Consider the following 15095-nt stretch of genomic DNA (forward strand, 5'->3'; position numbering starts at 1 on the left):
GGTTCGGATCGGGACTAGGTGGTCCGGATCGGGAATGGGTGGTCCGGATCGGGAATAGGGTGGTCCGGATCGGGAATAGGGTGGTCCGGATCGGGAATGGGTGGTCCGGGTCGGGAATGGATGGTCCAGATCGGAATGGGTGGTCTGGATTGGGAATGGGTGGTCCGGATCGGGAATAGGGTGGTCTGGATCGGGAATGGGGGGTCCAGATCGGGAATGGGTGGTCCAGATCGGAATGGGTCGTCCGGATCGGGAATGGGTGGTCCGGATCGGGAATGGGTGGTCCGGATTGGGAATGGGTGGTCCGGATCGGGAATGGGTGGTCCGGATCGGGAATAGGGTGGTCCGGATCGGGAATAGGTGGTCCAGATCGGGACTGGTGGTCCAGAATGGGAGTGCTGACGAAGGGTCTCGGCCTGAAACGTTGACTGTACCTCTTCCTAGAGATGCTGCCTGGCCTGCTGCGTTCACCAGCAACTTTGATGTGTGTTGTTCTAAATTAAAGTTCAGATTGGTATCGGTGCCGGAGGTTCGGGGAGAATAAATCTGGGGACAAGAGACAAAATCAGAGCTGAAGGAGTTTAAATCAGGAATGGATGAGGATCAGACTGAATCCGGAGTAGCTGCGATTAGCCTGGATGAGGATCAGACTGAATCCGGAGTAACTGCGATTACCCTGAGCGGAGTTTGGCGAGTTTACCTTTCGGGGTTCAAACGCAAATGGAGTTCATTTTAAAGGCGCGACTTAGTGTCAGGTCTGACGGTTGCGGGTTAGTCCATCAGGCTGAGTTCGGCGTTCAGACTCACATTAGATTGCTTGGATTAGGGTCAATGAATTGATTTGTTAACGCGATTCTCACCTAGGTAGGTAGTTAGGCTGAAACTCAGAGAGAGTATTTGTTTAAAATTATTTATATCGCCCGGGTCAAGCACAGGCGGGTTCAAGGGTCGGGCACCTTGGTTCCGGTACCCACCCGCCACCCCCGGGTACCAGTACTACCCCGGTGTGGCGAATCTCTGGTTCCGTTGTCCCGGTTCGGCGCTCTGCTGGTCACAACCTGCCTCCCCGGGGGACAAAAGCGGAATTTGTGAATTTCCTCACACCCCAGGAGCGAGTCCCCTTGGAGTCGCCAATTCCTACAGCCGTGTTGGGAAATCTGGGCGCAGCTCGAGGCTGGGCTCGTTCGGGTGGAGAAGAGGCAGAGAAGATTCAGGTAACTTGAAATTTGTTTAAATCACATAATTACACAACATACTTTCGGCCTAACTCGTCCATGACAACCGAATGGTCATACTCTGCTCAGCACAGAAACAGGTTATCGGCCCTACGTACCGAACCATTTAATCTGCCTCCTCCCATCGACCTACGCCTGGACCATAGCCTCACCGTCCCAATACTCCCATCGACCTACGCCTGGACCATAGCCTCACCGTCCACATACTGCCATCGACTTACGCCTGGACTATAGCCTTACCGTCCACATACATCCATCGACCTACGCCTGGACCAGAGCCTTACCGTCCACATACATCCATCGACCTACGCCTGGACCAGAGCCTTACTGTCCACATACATCCATCGACCTACACATGGACCATAGCCTCACCGTCCACATACTCCCATTGACCTACACCTGGACCAGAGCCTCACCGTCCACATACTCCCATTGATCTACGCCTGGACCATAGCCTCACCGTCCACATACTCCCATCGACCTACGCCTGGACCAGAGCCTCACCGTCCACGTACTTAGACAAACTTCTCTTAAACATGGAAATGAACTCGCATGCAGTACAGTACTTGTGCTGGCAGCTCGTTCCACCCTCTACGTTTCCAATGGCGGGGCAGATTCGGTGGGCCTGATGGTCTAATTATACTCCTATCTTATGGCTTCCCTTCATACCTCACCTTTAGCCCATCATCTCTGGTTGAGGTCCCACTCAACCTCAGTGGAAAAAAACCTACTTACAGTTTTCCTGTCTATACTCTTCATAATTTTGTGAACGTAAGAAATTAGAGCGGGAGTCGGCCATTCGGCCCATCGAGCCTGTTCCGCCTTCATTAACATCAGGGCTGATCTGGCCACGGGAGGCTCCACCTCCCTGCTTTTTCCCCATAACCCTTAATTCCCCTACAATGCAAAAATTTATCCAACCTTGTCTTAAATATATTTATTGAGGTAGCCTCCACTGCTTCATTGGACAGAGAATTCCACAGATTCATCACTCTCTGGGAAAAGCAGTTCCTTCTCATCTCCATCCTAAACCTACTCCCCCGAATCTTGAGGCAATGCCTCCTAGTTCTAGTCTCACCTACCAATGGAAACAACTTTCCTGCCTCTATTTATCCCTTTCATAATTTTATATGTTTCTATGAGATCTCCTCTCATCCTTCTGAATTCCAGTGAGTACAGTCCCAGGTGACTCAATCTCTCCCCATAGTCTAACCCCCTCATCTCTGGAATCAACCAGGTGAACCTCCTCTGCACCGCCTCCAAAGTCAGTATGTCCTTCCTCAAGTAAGGAGACCGGAGGTAACCATGTCCCAGACTCTCAGCAGGTCCTGATAGAAGCCGGGCAGGCTCCGCAAAGTAGCAGGGCTGACGCACGCCGGTGGTAGCCGCACCTCTTCGTGAAGACAGCAGCCCCTCCGGAGGAAGTACATCGCCAACACACCTGCCACCTGGGAGGGTGCTCGGCGTACAGGAATCTCTGCAGAGTCCTGAGGCGGAGAGCCGCCAGTCGTGTACGTACACACCAGCGACTGTCCGCCCTCTCCCACTGGGAGACTCAAGACCGCTGCGGAGACTCAGTGTTTCCTGTTGCCCCAGAAGTCCACTAACTTCCTCTGCATTCTCGCAACAAAGGGGGCAGGAGGGGCCAAGGTGACCATCCGGTACCACAACATGGAGGCCACCAGCTGTTTATGGCCACCGCCCTACCTCGAAAGGAAAGCACCCTGACAAAGCTTAACCATCGCCCCAGCAAGGCTACGACTTTCATCTCCAGGTCCTGCCAGTTCGCCAGCCAGGTCTCCCCAGAAGGGCTCAGGTTGACTCCCAGATAGAGGAGATGCCTGCTGCTCCACTCAGAAGCTCTCATCTCCTCCGGCAGGGAGTCCACCTGCCATTGACCCACTAAGAGCCCGGAACATTTCGCCCAGTTGATCCAAGCGGAGGACGCCGCCGATAAAACTTACCGCACATCCTCCGCAGGCCACCGGCATCTATCACCATCAGGAGCCCGTCGTCGGCGTAAGCTGAGAGGGCGACCTCCATCTTCGGTTGGCGCAGAACCCGACCCTTCAGCCTCCGCCGGAGAAGGCACCGGAATGGTTCTACACAGATCGCATACAACTGGTCGGACATGGGGCACCCCTGACGCCCTCTTCTTCTAAAGGGAATGGGCGCTGTTAGTGATCCGTTGATCTTAACAAGGTACTCTGCGGCAGACTATAGGAGACGAGCTCGGGCTACAAAGTGTTGTTCGAGCCCAAATGCCTGCACAGTGCCCACCAGGAAACTGTAGTCTACCCGCTCAAACGCCTTCTCCTGGTCAAGAGAGAGAGAGAGACACTGCTAGAACCCAGTTTCCTGGAGCAGGTGGATCAGGCACTTGGGAGTGCTTGTGCATGAGTCACATAATGTTGGTTCGCCTTCTGGCTACACTTTAGCCCCACCCTATTTATATACGGTCATCCAGTAAGGAGGGGGGCATGGAGGGATGAGGATGTCCTTGTGAAGTTGCTGCTGGGGCGAGCAGAAACAGCTATCTGTGGGTCCTGGAAACGGGTGGCGGAGGGATCTGCCCGAGCAGACGCCTAGCAATGTTTAGGGGGTATATTCGTGCCCGGGCAACCATTGAGAGAGAATACGCGGGGTCCACGGCGACCATTGAGGCATTCTGGGACCGTTAGGCTCCACGGGCTATTAGCGAAATGGAAACATTTTTGTTTAATGTCGTTTGTCTAGTAGTTGTGTAGTAATTGTGTTAGTCACTGGTGTATATATATTGTAGCACTGAATTTCTAATAAAGATATCTTGTAAAAAAAGATCCTCTGGATAACAGCATGCTGAAATTTTTTACCATTTGAATAATCTGCTCTTGCATTTTTCCTTCCAAAGTGGATGACCTCGCATTTACCAACATTGAATTCACTATGGAAGAGGACTTTGGTGATTGTAGGGATGATTTACGGCGGCCTGAAAAGCTTGAGCATATAGACATTAAGAGGATATGCTGGAGCTTTTGTAAAGCATCATATTGGATAAGTCTCAGAAACCGGATGAGATGTACCCGAGGCTACTGTGGGAGGTGAGGGAGGAGATTGCTGAGCCTCTGGTGATGATCTTTGCATCATCAATGAGGACGGGAGAGGTTCCGGAGGATTGGAGGGTTGAGGATGTTGTTCCCTTATTCAAGAAAGGGAGTAGAGATAGCCCAGGAAATTGTAGACCAGTGAGTCTTACTTCAGTGGTTGGTAAATTGATAGAAAAGATCCTGAGAGGCAGGATTTATGAACATTTGGAGAGGCATAATATGATTAGGAATAGTCAGCATGGCTTTGTCAAAGGCAGGTCATGCCTTATGAGCCTGATTGAATTTTTTGAGGATGTGACTAAACACATTGATGAAGGTAGAGCAGTAGATGTAGTGGATATGGATTTCAGCAAGGCATTTGATAAGGTACCCCATGCCAGGCTTATTGAGAAAGTAAAGAGGCATGGGATCCAAGGGGGCCTTGCTTTGTGGCTCCAGAATTGGCTTGCTCACAGAAGGCAGAGTGGTTGTCGACTGGTCATATTCTGCATGGAGGTCGGTCACCAGTGGTGTGCCTCAGGGATCCGTTCTGGGACTCCTTCTCTTTGTTTTTTTTTAATATAAATGACATGGATAGGGAAGTGGAGGGATAGGTTAGTAAATTTGCTGATGATACAAAGTTTGGGGCTGTTGTGGATAGTGTGGAGGGCTGTCAGAGGTTACAGCGGGACATTGATCGGATGCAAAACTGGGCTGAGAAGTGGCAGATGGAGTTCAACCCAGATAATTGTGAGGTGGTTTATTTTGGTAGGTTAAATATGTTGGTAGAATATAGTATTAATGATGAGACTCTTGGCAGTGTGGAGGATCAGAGGGATCTTGGGGTCTGAGTCCAAAGGACACTCAAAGCTGCTGTGGAGGTTGACTCTGTGGTTAAGAAGGCATACAGTGTATTGGCCTTCATCAACCATGGGATAGAGTTTAGGAGCCAAGAGATTATGTTACAGCTGCATACAACCCTGGTCAGACCCCACTTGGAGTACTGCGCTCAGTTCTGGTCGCCTCACTACAGGAAGGATGTGGAAACCATAGAAAAGGTGCAGAGGAGATTTACAAGGATGTTGCCTGGATTGTGGAGCATGCCTTATGAGAATAGGTTGAGTGAACTCGATCCTTTCTCCTGGAGTGGTGGAGGATAGAGGTGTATAAAATGATGAGAGGCATTGATCATGTGGATAGTTAGGGTTTTTTCCCCCCAGGGCTGAAATGGCTAGCATGGGAGGACACAGTTTTAAGGTGATTGGAAGTAGGTACAGAGGAGATATCAGGAGTAAGTTTTTTATGCAAAGAATGGTGAGGCTGCCGGCGACGGTGGTGGAGGTGGATACAATAGGGTCTTTTAAGAGACTCTTGGATAGGTACATGGAGCTTAGAAAAAAGGAGGGCTATGGGTAACACTAGGTAATTTCTAAAATAAGTAAGTTTGGCACAGCATTGTGGGCTGAAGGGCCTGTATTGTGCTGTAGGTTTTTTGTTTTCCATGTATTCCATCTGCCAGACTCACTTAACCTATCTCTATCTCTTTGCAGACTCATGTTTTCTGCATAATTTGCTTTTCTACTCAATTTAGTGTCATCAGCAAACTTAGATACACTACACTCGACCCCTCTTCCAGATCATTAATGTATATCATGATCAATAATGTATACCCAGCACTGACCCCGCGGCACACCGCTCACCACTGATCGCCAACCAGAGTAACACCCACGTATACCTCTATCAAATCTCCTCTTAGGAGCTAGGGCTTTACTCTTTGGAGAGAAGGAGGATGAGAGGAGACATGATAGAGGTGTACAAGATAATAAGAGGAATAGATAGAGTGGATAGCCAGCGCCTCTTCCCCAGGGCACCACTGCTCAATACAAGAGGACATGGCTTTAGGGTAAGGGGTGGGAAGTTCAAGGGGGATATTAGAGGAAGGTTTTTTACTCAGAGAGTGGTTGGTGCGTGGAATGCACGGCCTGAGTCAGTGGTGGAGGCAGATACACTAGTGAAGTTTAAGAGACTACTAGACAGGTATATGGATGAATCTAAGGTGGGTCTTATATGGGAGGCAGGGTTTGAGGGTCGGCACAACATTGTGGGCCGAAGGGCCTGTACTGTGCTGTACTATTCTATGTTTAATCCTCTATGTTCCAAGGAATACAATCCTAACTTATTCAATATTACGGTGGTATGCAAAAGTTTGAGCACCCCGGTCAAAATTTCTGTTACTGTGAATAGTTAAATGAGTGGAAGATGACCTGCTCTCCAAAAGGCATAAAGTTAAAGATGAAACATTCTTCTCAACATTTTATGTCATGGCCCAGTCCATGAAGTCCGTATTCCGGTTCACGGTCCAGTCCATGGTTCTTTATTCCAGGGTTTCTAGTTTTCCCCAGTTTCTGTTGTAGGCACTAAATTTTCTCGTTTTGGGGCTGAGACATAAATACCTCTGGAAACCAGGGAGTCCCCGCTGGACTGTCTGTTTCCCTTTTTGTCTTTCCCCCCTCGCCTGACTCGCTGCCTGATCACCTAGCCTGGATACCCTGCCTGTATTGCTGAAGTTTTACCGCTGGAGAAAGACCAGAGCCTTGTTAGGTCAAGATAAGGAACTATCTTTCGTTGTGTGGAATGGTCTCTCTGTGTCCACGCCTTTGCTAGGTGGGTCCGACCGTTTGCCGCCACCTTGCGTTGGGATCCATCTCTTCATGTTCAGTGTTCTGTGTATGAGTCCCGGCCCTACATCCTGTTCCCAAGGAGGGGTCCTGACTCTGTTTTCCATGCTCCCGTCTCTTCTAGTCCAAGACTCCATGCTCCTGAAGGCCCTCGCCCAGTCCAGTCCTATCTGAGTTCTGTCCATGTGTCTTTACCTGTCCTTGTGTCTCGCCCTACCCAGGAGTTCCTCACCCAAGCCATGTCCAGTCCTGTAGCCTTGTCTTGTCCTTGTCTAGTTCTGGAGTTCAAGCCCGAGTCAAGACCCAGGTCCTGGGTCCTTGTCCGGTCTCTGGCTCGGAGCCCAAGCCCAGGCTCCTAGTTCATAGTTCCTTGTCCGGGTTCCCTGTCTAGTCCATGTCCTAGCCCAAGTCTGTGTTCTTGTCCCTGCTCCTTGTCTGTATCCTGTCACGTCCCTACTCTAGTCAAGTCCTGTTCCTTGTACTTCAGTGTCTGTGTCTTGCATTTGGGTCTGCTACCAACGGCCCCCATTGTGACATTTTAAGCAAGATTAGTGTATTATTTTTGTTTTGTACAATTTTACAGTGAAAAAAGGAAAGGAGCACCATGCAAAAGTTTGGGCACCCCAGAGATTTGAGCTCTCGGATAACTTTTACCAAGGTCTCAGACCTCAATTAGCTTGTTAGGGCTATGGCTTGTTCACAGTCATCATTAGGAAAGGCCAGGTGATGCAAATTTCAAAGCTTTACAAATACCCTGACTCCTCAAACCTTGTCCCAACAATCAGCAGCCATGGGCTCCTCTAAGCAGCTGCTAGCACTCTGAAAATTAAAACGAATGAAGCCCACAAAGCAGGAGAAGCTATAAGAAGATAGCAAAGCGTTTTCAGGTAGCCGTTTCCTCAGTCCGTAATGTAATTAAGAAATGGCAGTTAACAGGTGGAGGTCAAGTTGAGGTCTGTAAAACCAAGAAAACTTTCCGAGGGAACTGCTCGTAAGATTGCAAGAAAGGCAAATCAAAACCCCCGTTTGACTGCAAAAGTCCTTCAGGAAGATTTAGCAGACTCTGGAGTGGTGGTGCACTGTTCTACTGTGTAGCGACACCTGCACAAATATGACCTTCATGGAAGAGTCATCAGAAGAAAACCTTTCCTGTGTCCTCACCACAAAATTCAGCGTCAGAAGTTTGCAAAGGAACACCTAAACAAGCTTGATGCATTTTGGAAACAAGTCCTGTGGACTGATGAAGTTAAAAGAGAACTTTTTTTGGCCGCAATGAGTAAAGGTATGTTTGGAGAAAGAAGGGTGCAGAATTTCATGAAAGAACACCTCTCCAGCTGTTAAGCACGGGGGTGGATTGATCATGCTTTGGGCTTGTGTTGCAGCCAGTGGCATGAGGAAGATTTCACTGGTAGAGAGAAGAATGAATTCAATTAAGTACCAGCAAATTCTGGAAGCAAACATCACACCGTCTGTAAAAAAAGCCGAAGATGTAAAGAGGATGGCTTCTACAACAGGATAAAGAACCTAAACACACCTCAAAATCCACAATGGACTACCTCAAGAGGCGCAAGCTGAAGGTTTTGCCATGGTCCTCACAGTCCACCGACCTAAACATCAGCGAAAATCTGTGGATAGACCTCTAAAGAGCAGTGCATGCAAGATGGCCCAAGAATCTCACAGAACTAGAAGGCTTTTGCAAGGAAGAATGGGTGAAAATCCCCCAAACAAGAACTGAAAGACTCTTAGCTGGCTACAGAAAGCGTTTACAAGCTGTGATACTTGCCAAAGGGGGTGTTACTAAGTACTGACCATGCAGGATGCCCAAACATTTGTTTCCGGCCCTTTTCCTTTTTTGTTATTTTGAAACTGTAAAAGATTGAAATTAAAATGTAATCTTGCTTAAAATATTAAAGAAATGTGTCATCTTTAACTTTATGCCTTTTGGAAATCAGGTCATCTTTTACCCGCTTAGCTATTCACAGTAACAGAAATTTTGACCAGGGATGCACACAAACTTTTGCATCCCACTGTAGCTCAGGTTCTCCAGACCCAGCATCGTCCTCGTAAATCTTCTCCACCTTATCTATGCCCCTCATGATGTTATAAGGTCATCTGCCAGTTCCTTTCACCCAGAGGTAACAAGCCACAGACTACCTGGTCTCTCCCTCAATACTCCGTACACTCTCACCAATGACTTGTACAGTTGTAACGTAACGTCCCAACTCCTGCACCAGTGTCCTGACCAGCTGCATCCCTGCTTGAGTCAGGAATTGCCAGGCTTCTGACCACAAAACACTACAAAGAATTGTGAGGATCTGCTGAGGGGATCATCTGGGTTTCTCTTCCAACCATTGGAGATGTTTCTCAGAAGCACTGCCTACACAGGGCCCTCAGCATTGTCAATGATCCCTCCCATTGTTCTAACAATCTTTTCGATGCCCTACCATCCGGCAGGAGGCACCATGGCATTAGGACAAGAACTGTTAGGGTCGAAACAGCTTCTTCCCCCAGGCTGTGAGAGAACTGAACTCCCTGCCACACCCAGGTCATCATGTACCAAGTGCCACCAGTAGCGTTATACTGTTTACTTTTTAACTTGTGTCAAAAATACACCTTATTTGTTAATTAATTTGTGGTAATATTACTTGTACGTGTTACATATGTTACATACCTCAAGGAGATCTTGTGACTTTCTTGTGAGAATGATGTAATGGTCTTTTGGAGGTCACCTGATGTAACTTTCCCGCCGATATGAGGTCACGTGATGACATGTTCACCACGGGTATAAAAGGGAAGACCCCTGGTGACGCAGTTAGTTTTCCAGCTAGAACATTCGTCAGTGTCTCCGTTCCGTTGCGTATTTGTTTTATGATGCAGTTTCATTTTTAAAACGGAGTGTTACGTTCTGTTGCAAGGTACAATAGTGCTGGACTGGCAATTTCTGCTAGATTTGTTGATGTACCTTTTCAGTAGTATTGGAGAGTGAAGACTTTATCGAAGTACAGGACCTGAAGGATTAAGAGAAACACTCACAACATGCTGGAGGAACTCAGCAGGTCGGGCAGCATCCATGGAAATGATTAGGATTAAGAGAAGTTGGTATCATTCTGCAGTTTAATAAAGGATTGACCTTATTGGAGAAGTAGCCACCTGCATTAAGGATAACTCCTGCCAAAAGAGCAAGGAAGTTCCTGCAAGGTGCTCTCTAGAAATAAAGGTCAGTTGTTTTAAGCTGTTTATTTCCTTCATCGTGAATCCTTTGGACAGAACCAGCAGGAAAGTCGCGTCTATGAAGAAATCCTTCTCCAGAGAAGTCTCTCCCAATTGAATGTATAAATCTGTTGGACTTTCGAATTTACCATTTTAAGAACTGTGTTTGACTTTACTGCTTTAAGAACTGTCTTGGCATTTGTCGCTTTAAGAACCAGTACCGAGTGACGATTTGTTGAACGGCCGCATAGCGGTTAACTCCCGGTTAAGGTTTTTGTTTGTTTTTTATTGTTTATCCGTGTTTAATAAATGTTTGGCTGTTTTTATATAACCTGACTGGATTGATATTTATTGTTGCCGGTTATGTAACAGATATGTGAGTTATATGTACGGTGTTGTGAACTTGGGCCTGGAGGAACATTGTTTCATTGGCGGTGTTTGATTGTGTTGTGTGTGTGAGTTATATGTACGGTGTTGTGTAGTTTGGTCTGGTGGAACATTGTTTCATTGGCAGTATACATGTACATGGTTGACAATAATCTTAAATTGAATCTGAACTGTACTCAGCACCACAACTAATGAAGGCAAATGTGTTAAATGTTTTCTTCATCCCCTACCCGTGCCAACACTTTTAGCAAACTATATTTTGAGCTTTAATCCCTTTTTTTGCTCTTTTGGCAGGAGTTATCCTCAATGCAGATCGCTACTTCTTCAAAGAAGACTCAATAAGGTCGATCCTTTATTAAACTGCCGAATGATACCAACTTCTCTTAATCCTGATCGTTTCCACGGATGCTGCCCGACCTGCTGAGTTCCTCCAGCATGTTGTGACTGTTTCTCTTAATCCTTCAGGTCCTGTACTTCGATAAACTCTTCACTCTCCAATACTACTGAAAAGGTACATCAACAAATCTAGCAGAAATTGCCAGTCCAGCACTATTGTACCTTGCAACAGAACGTAACACCCCGTATTTTTAAGCAGAATTTTTAACAGACATACTTTATAAATGATTTCCCGTTTGTGACTCAAGTATTGAGTAACATTTACAGTCAGTGAGTTTGAGGATAGGTTTTCTCCCTGACATTCCTGTACCCAAGCAGATTCAGGCACCATGTGGGCCGAGTGTTTGTGAAAGAACAGTGCTGTTGTCAGTTGCTGGGTCTGACTTTTGATGGAGGAGATGTGTATGAAGCTTTATCCAGCTGGCAAATGCGGAGAGGACAGTGGCAAATGGCAGCAGCTAGCTTTGCTACCACCCTGTGGGCGTCAGTGCAGTGCAGTGTGGTTGATGAGGCATGGTGCACACATCTCCAGAGAACAGTGCAAAGTCCAGTGTCCTTATTCTGACCATCTTTGGTGGCGGTCTGGAAAAAAAAAGTGTCTGATTGTCCACTCCATCTACGCCTCTCATCACCTTGCACACTTCTATCAAGTCACCTCTCATTCTCTTTTACTCCTGGGGACAGCCTGGGATTGCTTGAGCCCAATCTAATCTATTTATTTATTTAGAGATAGTGCATGGAACAGGTCCTTGCAGCTCAATGAGTCACGCCACCCAGCACCCAGCAACCCAGCGACCCAGCACCCACTACATCTGCCTGTATTTTACCCCAGCTTCATCCCAAGACAACTCACAATGGCCAATTAACTGGCATGTTTTTGGGTTGGGGAATAATGAGGTGATTTCTCAGTAACCTGGCCCGCTGATGACAAGGAGACCTTTCAAACACTCTTTGCAAAGTGCTAGAGTCCTTTGGATTTCAAACTCCATCCTACTCTTTACATGTTGCACCTAGCTGTAGACCAACTACCCCACCCTCTCTGGTTCCCATTCCTCCGTCATCATTATAGGAAGGATGTGGAAGCTTTAGAGAGAGTGCAGAAGAGATTTACCAGGATGCTGCCTGGATCAGAGATCATGTCTTATGAACGTAGGTTGAGTGAGCTGGGGCTTTTCTTTTTGGAGCAAAGGACAATGCGAGGAGACTTGACAGATGTGATCAAAACGATGAGAGGCCAACATTGAGTGGCTAGCCAGAGACATGTTCTCCAGCGTGGAAATGGCTGATACACCCCTTCAGCATCACCCTTCTGAGATGAGGTGGTGACGGTTCCCTCTCGGGGGTGATTTGCTCCAGAATCTGTCCCTCAATCTCTGGAACAAGGTGCACACAGACTATCATTGGAAGATGTTCAGTTTACCACAGATATTTAATGACAAATTTCGAACAGGCAAGGGTTAATGTGCAGGAAGGGTAACGTGTCCAGATGTTGCCCCGTTCTCCCTGTGCTCCTGGTCAGTTGGGGGGATCCACCCGAGCGAGGATGACGGCCGTCCGGCTGGGAATGTAAACCTGCAAAACACAGGCAGAGTCAGTGTGGCATTCAGGGTAATGAGTACAGACAGGGCCAGGCGTGCACACAGGGACCGTACAACATGCGCACAGAGACCATACAATGCGCGCAAAGCAACCGTTCAATGCACGCACAGGGACCGTTCAATGCACTCGGGCTAATGGGTGCAAGAACACAAGCTGGAATAGCAATGTTACACAGACAATGTGATCTGGCATTTAATTTCACAGGCACAGGCAATGCGATCTGGGGGTTCAATGTCACACACAGACAATGCGATCGCAGGTTTTATGTCACACACAGACTATGCGATCTACGGGTTTAATGCACACACAGACTATGCGATCTACAGGTTTAATGCACACACAGACAACGCAATCGCAGGTTTTATGTCACACACAGACGACGCAATCGCAGGTTTTATGTCACACACAGACTATGCGATCTACGGGTTTAATGCACACACAGACTATGCGATCTACAGGTTTAATGCACACACAGACAACGCAATCGCAGGTTTTATGTCACACACAGACTATGCGATCTACGGGTTTAATGCACACACAGACTATGCGATCTACGGGTTTAATGCACACACAGACAATGCGATCTACGGGTTTTATGTCACACACAGACTATGCGATCTACGGGTTTTATGTCACACACAGACTATGCGATCTACGGGTTTAATGCACACACAGACTATGCGATCTACGGGTTTAATGCACACACAGACTATGCGATCTACTGGTTTAATGCACACACAGATAACTGAATGCGATGGTGAGGACCAGGGTACTGTGGAAGGGAAGAATCTGCTGCTGGGATATTCCCTCTCCGTTCCTCAATGGCCTGATTCTGTGCTTTCTTCTCACCATGCTGCCTCTGTTCCCCTAGCAGAGAGCTTGTGTTCATGAGAGATTTCGACTGCTTTTAACGTCACAGGAGTGTGGGGCTGATTCCTGGGGCTGTAGGAGCCCCAAGCCCCAGAACTGCCAGCTTTTGTCTCAAAGAGCAACTTGACAGCAGTTAAACACAAGAGGTTCCACAGGTGGTGCAAATCCAGAGTAACACTCAGAACGCCAGAGGAACACAGCAGGTCAGGCAGCATCAATAGACAATACAGAGACAACACCACAGGAACTCAGCAGGTCAGGCAGCATCAACAGACAATACAGAGACAACACCACAGGAACTCAGCAGGTCAGGCAGCATCAATAGGCAATATAGAGACAACACCAGAGGAACTCAGCAGGTCAGGCAGCATCAATAGACAATACAGAGACAACACCAGAGCAACACAGCAGGTCAGACTGTATCGATAGACAATACAGAGACAACACCAGAGGAACTCAGCAGGTCAGGCAGCATCAATAGACAATACAGAGACAACACCGCAGGAACTCAGCAGGTCAGGCAGCATCAATAGACAATATAGAGCCAACACCAGAGGAACTCAGCAGGTCAGGCAGCATCAATAGACAATACAGAGACAACACCAGAGGAACTCAGCAGGTCAGGCAGCATCAATAGACAATACAGAGACAACACCAGAGGAACACAGCAGGTCAGGCAGCATCAATAGACAATACAGAGACAACACCAGAGGAACTCAGCAGGTCAGGTAGCATCAATAGACAATACAGAGACAACACCACAGGAACTCAGCAGGTCAGGCAGCATCAATAGACAATACAGAGACGACACCAGAGGAACACAGTAGGTCAGACTGTATCGATAGACAATACAGACACAACACCAGAGGAACTCAGTAGGTCAAACTGCATCAATAAAGATTTGATCCTTTGTATCGAGACCATTACCGTCACTCATCCCAACACTGAACTGTTCTCACAACCTATGTACTAACTTTCAAGGGCTGTTTATCTCATGTTCTCAATATTTATTGCTTATTTAGTTATTAGTATAGTTCATTATTTTTTTCTTTTTGTATTTGCATGTTTTGCCTGTCTTGATGTGTGTGGTCTTTCATTGATTGTATTGTACTTCTTCGTACTGTGAATGCCCACAAAAAATGAATCATGGGGTTGTATATAGTGACGTATGTGTACTTCACTGATGAGACGCTCCATCAGGACAGTTGTTGTAACCGGGGTCAGGAGGACACACAACCTCCACTGCTGAGGTGAATTTACCTTCGTTCCTGCGAGAGGTGTATTGTTCCCGGGGACACTGCAATGCAGAGGATGGGCGGGATCCCAGTTCCAAACACAAAGTCCCCAGTAGGGGAGTTTATCAAATAACAGTCGCCCTCCTGTTCTCATCATCTCCATATCTCGGTTCACACCACCTCTCAGGCACTTCACTCCCAATCTCATCTTGTTAATGATTCCCACAGGCTAACACTTCTTCGACTGACAGAAACCCTCCTGGAAAGATCAGAACTGCTCCTGGAAGCTCAGGACTCCAGCTTCCGTGCCTCTCACGTTCAAGTTTTCTGCCATCTGACTGCACACATATACAACCAAACGAAACAACATTCCTCCGGACCACAGTGCATCCACAAAACATATATCACACATAACACCTA

At 47.5% G+C, this 15095-nt stretch overlaps 1 protein-coding gene across 4 annotated transcripts in view; it reads right to left on the reverse strand.

Moving 5' to 3' along the window:
* Positions 1-12381: 12381 nt before the first annotated feature.
* The window catches only part of gbe1b (glucan (1,4-alpha-), branching enzyme 1b), a 523715-nt gene continuing 521001 nt past the window's right edge, over positions 12382-15095 (reverse strand). For all 4 annotated transcript variants that reach the window (XM_072259817.1, XM_072259815.1, XM_072259814.1 and 1 more), the window contains one exon: positions 12382-12543. In XM_072259817.1, coding sequence (XP_072115918.1) covers positions 12487-12543 — 57 coding nt within the window. In that variant the 3' untranslated portion in view covers positions 12382-12486. The remainder of the gene's footprint in view (positions 12544-15095) is intronic.

The sequence above is a fragment of the Mobula birostris genome, chromosome 6 (assembly GCF_030028105.1).
Source record: "Mobula birostris isolate sMobBir1 chromosome 6, sMobBir1.hap1, whole genome shotgun sequence".
Taxonomy (NCBI): domain Eukaryota; kingdom Metazoa; phylum Chordata; class Chondrichthyes; order Myliobatiformes; family Myliobatidae; genus Mobula; species Mobula birostris.